This window comes from Dreissena polymorpha, chromosome 11 (assembly GCF_020536995.1).
Source record: "Dreissena polymorpha isolate Duluth1 chromosome 11, UMN_Dpol_1.0, whole genome shotgun sequence".
In the NCBI taxonomy this organism is placed as follows: Eukaryota; Metazoa; Mollusca; class Bivalvia; order Myida; family Dreissenidae; genus Dreissena; species Dreissena polymorpha.
In genome coordinates, this window is record NC_068365.1 from 45,778,368 (window position 1) to 45,785,810 (window position 7,443).

The following is a 7,443-nucleotide window of genomic DNA, read 5'->3' on the forward strand; positions in this document are numbered from 1 at the left end:
AAATGCTTCCACTACGAGGATTTTAATTGTTTAGGTGAAACGCGATTTTTCTTCTGCGCCATTTTGCACCATCGAAAACGAAAGTAGAATGTGTAGTACCATGTTTTGTCGAAAAAGTAGCGATAATTGTGACAAACTACATACCAGTCAGCCTTTCAAACAGAAAGAAACAATTTAACGAAACTTATTAGGGCGAAAGAAACAATTAACGCAAACAAAAGGTTAAACTCAAATAAGATCCAGATTCGAAACCGATTTTACCAAACACGGTTAGATCCGCAAACCTTGTTTGGATGTGTGAATCTCGGATATTTCGGATATTCGGTGCAGCCCTATTATATATGTTTGCACTTCATTTTAAATAATTTTAAATGCTTAATTTATTTGACAGAAAGTTATTCAAGGTTGTACTTTGACCAACGAGTTTAAAGATACCGATACTTGCCAGTATGAACCTGTAATTAACGCAATAAAAAAGCAAACTATGAATTCTTTGTTTGTTCATTTCTGATAGTTGTTGTCTAACACCTTCCATTGTTCGTAAAACTTGCAATAGTGTGCTTCACATTTTAAAGCGTTTAGTATTTGTCACAGTTATTTTACTGAGAAGGGGTAGTACCATTGTGGTAGATAATTGAAATGTTAATTGGCACTTCCCCTGGTAATTGTCATAACGCTTATGCTATCGGGCGGGGAAACCATTGTTTAATACAGGTTTACAATGTTATTTACACAATTACTCAAATGTTATGGTCCGTTGCCCTCAGGCATGCACCTGCCATGTTTTATGATGTTAATCTGGTTGTAAAACCCCATGATCGAAGTGTCATTAGATATCGAAAACAGCACAGAAATTTGGTAAAATAGCACTGTAAAATAAACTGTTGGAAAACTTAGAGACATTAATGATGGACTAGAACTCATGTGTCAGAAAATTAAGAGTCATGAAAAATAATTATTTTTGCTCAAAAAAGGGGAGTCCGAAAACTAAGAGTGTCCGAAAACATAAAGTAATTACGGTATTTAATGTCAAGGTAGACAAATCCTATTGTTTGTTTGATACAACATTCGCTTCAGACAGTTGTGGATAAAGATTGAAATGGCGAGCAATATACAAGCAGAAAAGAAGTATATAAAAAAAAATGTTGGAACCAATTGTTACACTATTTTTCTCTCTAGCATTGTGTTAGTTCCTTGAATGTTAATTTATTTTATTTTCCAGTGTTTTTGTCTTGTATGTAAGGCAAAATTCATAGACAATTACATTATGTTTAGTCTCTCACCAATATTTATGTGCAGCAATTGAAGTTGCCAACAAATTGTGTTGCAGACATTTTTGTAGTTGTTTCCTTCTTAAGGTAATTAGTGACATGTGAACTTCAAAATAAAGTAAAAATGATTTAGGATTTATTGGTTTAATCTTAAATGAAGCCATTAATGAGGCACTCACTCAGCAAGAATTCTAAAACAAGCAACCCATGCGAAAGACAAAAACATCTAACAGGACATGTGGTCCGGTAACTAATGTAATTACAGGACCTCACCAGATTTTTAGGGACCTCTCTTCTTTTACGCAAACCAGAAAAAGTACATGTTTTCAGTATATTTCTATCATATTGATGTTCAAAATTTTTAACAATTCAAAATACCGTAAAATAATAACTTCTTTTTTTTTTATAACATATAGTAAAACTTTTAATCGAAAGCGAAGAAAGCTTTGTGTTTTTAAAATAACAAGTATTTTTATGCCCCCCATCGAAGAAGAGGGGGTTTGTTGTTTTGCACATGTCGGTCTGTCAGTCGGTCCGTTGGTCAGTCCATCAACTGGTTTTCGGATGATAACTCAAGAACGCTTAGGCCTAGGATCATGAAACTACATAGGTACATTGATCATGACTGGCAGATGACTCATATTGATTTTCAGGTCACTAGGTCAAAGGTAAGGTCACAGTAACTCGAAACAGTAAAATGGTTTCTGGATGATAACTGAAGATTGCTTAGGCCTAGTAGGATCATGAAACTTCTTAGGTACATTGATCATGACTGTCAGATTACCCCTATTGATTTTCAGGTCACTAGGTCAAAGGTCAAGGTCACAGTGAATCGAAACAGTAAAATGGTTTCCGGATGATAACTCAAGAATGCTTAGGCCTAGGATCATGAAACTTCATAGGTACATTGATCATGACTGGCAGACGACCCCTATTGATTTTTCAGGTCACTATGTCAAAGGTCAAGGTCACAGTGACTCGAAACAGTTAAATGGTTTCTGGATGATCACTCAAGAACGCTAAGGTTAGGATCATGAAACTTCGTAGGCACATTGATCATGACTGGCTGATGACCCCTATTGATGTTCAGGTCACTAGGTCAAAGGTCAAGTTCACAGTGACTCGAAACAGTAAAATGGTTTCCGGATGATAACTGAAGCACGCTTAGGCCTAGGATCATGAAACTTCATAGGTACATTGATCATGACTGGCAGATGACCCCAATTGATTTTCAGGTCACTAGGTCAAAGGTCAAGGTCACAGAGACTCAAAACAGTAAAATGGTTTCTGGATGATAACTCATAACAAGAATGCCTAGGCCTAGGATCATGAAACTTCATAGGAACATTGATCATGACTGGCAGATGAACTTTATTGATTTTCAGGTCAAGGTCACAGTGACCTGAAGCAGTAACATGGTTTGTAACGTATTCACACAATGGCTGCCACTACAACGGACAGCCGATGCGTGTTTTACAAACAGCCCTTGTTAAACAACAATATTAAACCCTAAAGTATGTGGTGAAACTTTAGAGCCGTGTGAAATGCTAACTTTGTCATCATATATTTACAAGGTCAAGGAAAGGGGAAGTTCATATCATTGCCCTCCTTCGCTTTACAATCCTAACAAGGATTGAAAGCAGAAAACTTATTTTAAACCAATAAAAAAATGTTGTGTTTAGCCTACATGACGTAACTCAATACAGGATTTGACTGGCTTGAAAATAGCACTTAGGGTTAGTTATGCCACCAGCACAGGTAGCAATTGGGCTTGATTGGTTGGTAATGATACATTCTGTTTTATTGTAAACCATCTATCGAAGTAAAATAATCCAAAATGAATCATAATTTTTTTAACAGATTGGAAGTTTTGTTTTCATTTTGAACTGAAACAAAGTTTTACATGTCAATTTTTTGTTGGATATGAGGACGGTTAGTTTGGGGCATCTTACTGGACCTCAGGAAAGTTTTTCATAAATGTCTAAGGACCAACGTCTTAGGAAAGGGTTCTTTACAAGGAATCTAGAGTCTATTTTGTTTGAGAACCGTGGTAATTTTTATTTAAAACAAGGCCTAAGTAGCATAAGAACATGGACTGTTAAACAATGAGATACATATATATGTTTTTTTACATGAATTAAAACAATTGTTGAATTTCTTTTCAGTAGTAAAGCCTTTCTCCTGTTTTGTACATGCTAACGTTCTCAAATTGTAGTGAGGAAAATCATTGCAAGTTCTGATGGTGTGTAACCTGTTTGATCATTTTGGTTTCAGTTATTCTGGGTGAAGACGTTGCATTTGGTGGAGTATTCCGGTGCACTGTGGGACTGAAGGATAAATATGGTAAAGTACAATCATCACACTAATGATAGATGTGGTAACATACAGCCATTACAATTGAGATAAATATGGGAACATACAGTCAACACAATGAATATAAAAGACACAATTGCGTAGATGATATGGTGACCACATAGTGACCGGGAGATGAGGGGTTCAATTCCTACTGTTAGAGTGTTCTGTAGATGATATGGTGACCACATAGTGACCGGGAGATGAGGGGTTCAATTCCTACTGTTAGAGTGTTCTGTAGATCTCTCCAAAAGACAGCAAGTACTGGTTCTACCCAGGTTGCAGACAAGAGAATGTTTCAATAAGCATTATTCTTTCAATGCAATAGTGCTTAAATAAATAGGTTTAAACTAAGGATGAATACAGTAACATAGTCATTAAATAAGGATAAATATGGTGACACACAGCTGTCACAAAAAGAAAAAATATGATCACATACAGTCAAACAATAAGGATAAATATGACAGCATTCCGTCATCATAATAAGGATAAACATGGTAACATGATACAGTCATGCACAGGCAATTCAGGGACGACACATTCTGCTTCGATGATATTGTTAATTTTAAGGAAGTCTGTTTGCAAAAATCCAGTTTCGGCGGAAAGTGTTGACCCTGATGGATAAAGCCCCAACTTCCCACAGTTAGCTCAAATGCTTTAAAGTTTTCATAAAATACCATTCATGTAGACCTATCTAAAACGTCAAAATTCCAAATTGATTGTTTCATGTCTCAGCCTGCTGGAAAGTGTGTTGTTTCACAGATAGGTGACATGCCCTTCAGTAATATCATTGTGCAACATCAAGATAAAAACTTATTAACTAGTCTGTCTCTGGGAAAACTAGGCTTAATGAATGTGCGTAAATTGTCGTCCAAGATTAGCCTGTGCAGTCCACACAGGTTTATCAGGGACAACACTCCGCCTTAAATGGATTTTAATTTGAAGAGAATTCCCTTAAACTAAAATTTTAGTTCAACATGCAACATTTAGTTAATTTCATTATGCAGCTCTATGGCTTGGACTTTAATCCACTTATAATCAAAGTAAAAATGGCTATGTGCAAACAGCAGAAAACCAGAACAGCCTGCAAGTTACTCACAGTCTGTTCAGGTTATATGCTGCTTGCTGCTCATCAGTATTTAAGGGTTGGAAGTGAAGCCTTTAAAACTTGAATCTAGTAAGAAAGGTCTTACATTAAATGTAACTTTCTAAGGGACTACAAATGCTTTAAAATGTGTGTCTAAGTGGTAAAGAGTTTATAAGTATAAAATTGACAACTTGACAACACTATTAGTTATCAATTTGAAAGTATTTATTAGCAACAAATCAAATGCACCAATATCCCATTCTGAAGACTTCACTATGCGTATTGTCCCAATTTAATTTTTTTTCGCGCTAATTTTTCCTAATTGGGCTGGAAGCTGTACTTTTCCCAATAAGGTAAACAAAATTGCTATACACTTGACATACATGCATTAAGCCCAGTTTTCTCAGAATATGGCTCACTTACTAAAACCCTGTGACATACTCCCTGTCTATCTCACACAGGTGCTGACATACTCCCTGTGTATCTCACACAGGTGCTGATGTACTCCCTGTGTATCTTACACAGGTGCTGACGTACTCCCTGTGTATCTCACACAGGTGCTGACGTACTCCCTGTCTATCTGACACAGGTGCTGACGTACTCCCTGTGTATCTGACACAGGTGCTGACATACTCCCTGTGTATTTGACACAGGTGCTGACGTACTCGCTGTTTATCTCACACAGGTGCTGACGTACTCGCTGTTTATCTCACACAGGTGCTGACATACTCCCTGTGTATCTGACACAGGTGTTGACATACTCCCTGTGTATCTGACACAGGTGCTGACGTACTCCCTGTGTATCTCACACAGGTGCTGACGTACTCCCTGTCTATCTCACACAGGTGCTGACAGGGTCTTCAACTCTCCTCTCAGCGAGCAAGGCATCGTAGCGTTCGGGATCGGACTAGCAGTAGCGGGGGCGACCGCCATAGCAGAAATACAGTTCGCAGACTACATCTTCCCAGCATTTGACCAGATCACTAACGAGGCGGCAAAGTTCCGTTACCGAACGGGTAACCTGTTCGATTGCGGCAAGTTGACCATACGGACACCGTGTGGTGCAGTGGGCCATGGGGCGCTGTATCATTCCCAGAGTCCTGAGGCGTTCTTTGCACACATTGCTGGCATGAAGGTATTAAGTTTAGTTATGAATTCTGATTGAATAGTAATTGAAAGCTCCTTGAAAGTAGTTTTTCTTCAAACCATTTATAAGAGCTTAGCTCTGGGAAAATGGGGTTTAATTCATGTGCATAATGTTTTCCAATATCAAGCCTGTGCAATCTGCACAGGCTTACCAGGGAGGACATTTTTATGTTTAATTGTATGTTTGGTTTGAAGAAAACAATTACAAAATTTAGTTTAGCTGTCCCTGATAAGCTGGTGCAGACCTCACAGGCTACTCTGGGACTACACTTTACGCACATGCATTAGGCCCCAGACCAATTATACCAGACCAATGCTTATATATAATATGGTATATCATGAATTTTAATGTAGACTTATGTTCAAACAAATTACAGAGGATATTTACAATTTCGTGATTGTTCTGATATAATTCAGGAAGATCTTTTAGCATTTATTCACACTTTTTGTTCTCAAATAAACGATGGGCTATGCTAATAAACGTCATACAATCTATATATTAGTCTCTATTTGTAATACACTTTCCATTTTGTCTCGAGCTAAGAAAAGCAGTTGCACTCAATAATTCATCTAGTGTTGATCTATATTAAGGGTGTGAAACAGAAATTGTTACCAGCAGTGCATTGTAATTCATTGCACACTGGCATTAAGGCTTTTTGCTAGTTATAAGTTATTTCAATTTTTTGCATTTCAAAATAAACTTCTAATATGGCGCACAATTTTTACATCTGAAAAGATTATCTTGTTTATGGTGAATCCTTACAGGCTAAACTCATCATTTGGTTTTAAGAACTTCATTTGAGGAAAACTGATCTCATCAAATGTCCCTCTTAGAGAATAATTGTTAATGAGTAAAATAAGTGCAAGATTATTAATAACATAAATATAATTTAATCTCAAAACAAAACTTTCCTACTCTGTATTGGGGGTCTTAAACCTCAATGTCAAAGCTAATGTTTCCCTACTAGATTACCCTGCATATACTGCACAGGCTAATCAGGGACAACATTAGCCTGCATATACTGCACAGGCTAATCAGGGACAACATTACCCTGCATATACTGCACAGGCTAATCAGGGACAACATTACCCTGCATATACTGCACAGGCTAATCAGGGACAACATTACCCTGCATATACTGCACAGGCTAATCAGGGACAACATTACCCTGCATATACTGCACAGGCTAATCAGGGACAACATTACCCTGCATATACTGCACAGGCTAATCAGGGACAACATTACCCTGCATATACTGCACAGGCTAATCAGGGACAACATTACCCTGCATATACTGCACAGGCTAATCAGGGACAACATTACCCTGCATATACTGCACAGGCTAATCAGGGACAACATTACCCTGCATATACTGCACAGGCTAATCAGGGACAACATTTTCTACTGTTTTTAAAAAGCCTCTTCTCAACAAACATCAAGTGTAGGCGGAGAGTTCCCTCCCTCAGCGGAGAGTTCCCTCCCTCATCCGCACAGGCTTATCTGGGATGACACTTAACGCACATGCATGAAGCCTATTATTCCCAGAACATGACTCAATTTATTCCCTTTTTGACAGGTAGTTATCC

The 7,443-nt window shown here is 37.7% G+C and overlaps 1 protein-coding gene and 1 long non-coding RNA gene across 2 annotated transcripts in view; both read left to right on the plus strand.

Moving 5' to 3' along the window:
• Positions 1-7,443, plus strand: part of LOC127850325 (2-oxoisovalerate dehydrogenase subunit beta, mitochondrial-like) — a 42,947-nt gene that overhangs the window by 15,413 nt on the left and 20,091 nt on the right. The window contains exons 3-4 of the mRNA XM_052383291.1: positions 3,546-3,614; positions 5,556-5,845. Coding sequence (XP_052239251.1) covers positions 3,546-3,614; positions 5,556-5,845 — 359 coding nt within the window. The remainder of the gene's footprint in view (positions 1-3,545; positions 3,615-5,555; positions 5,846-7,443) is intronic.
• LOC127850327 (uncharacterized) lies at positions 4,857-5,555 on the plus strand. The gene is made up of 3 exons (XR_008035209.1): positions 4,857-5,203; positions 5,236-5,267; positions 5,428-5,555. It is a non-coding gene; the product is annotated as an uncharacterized LOC127850327 (long non-coding RNA).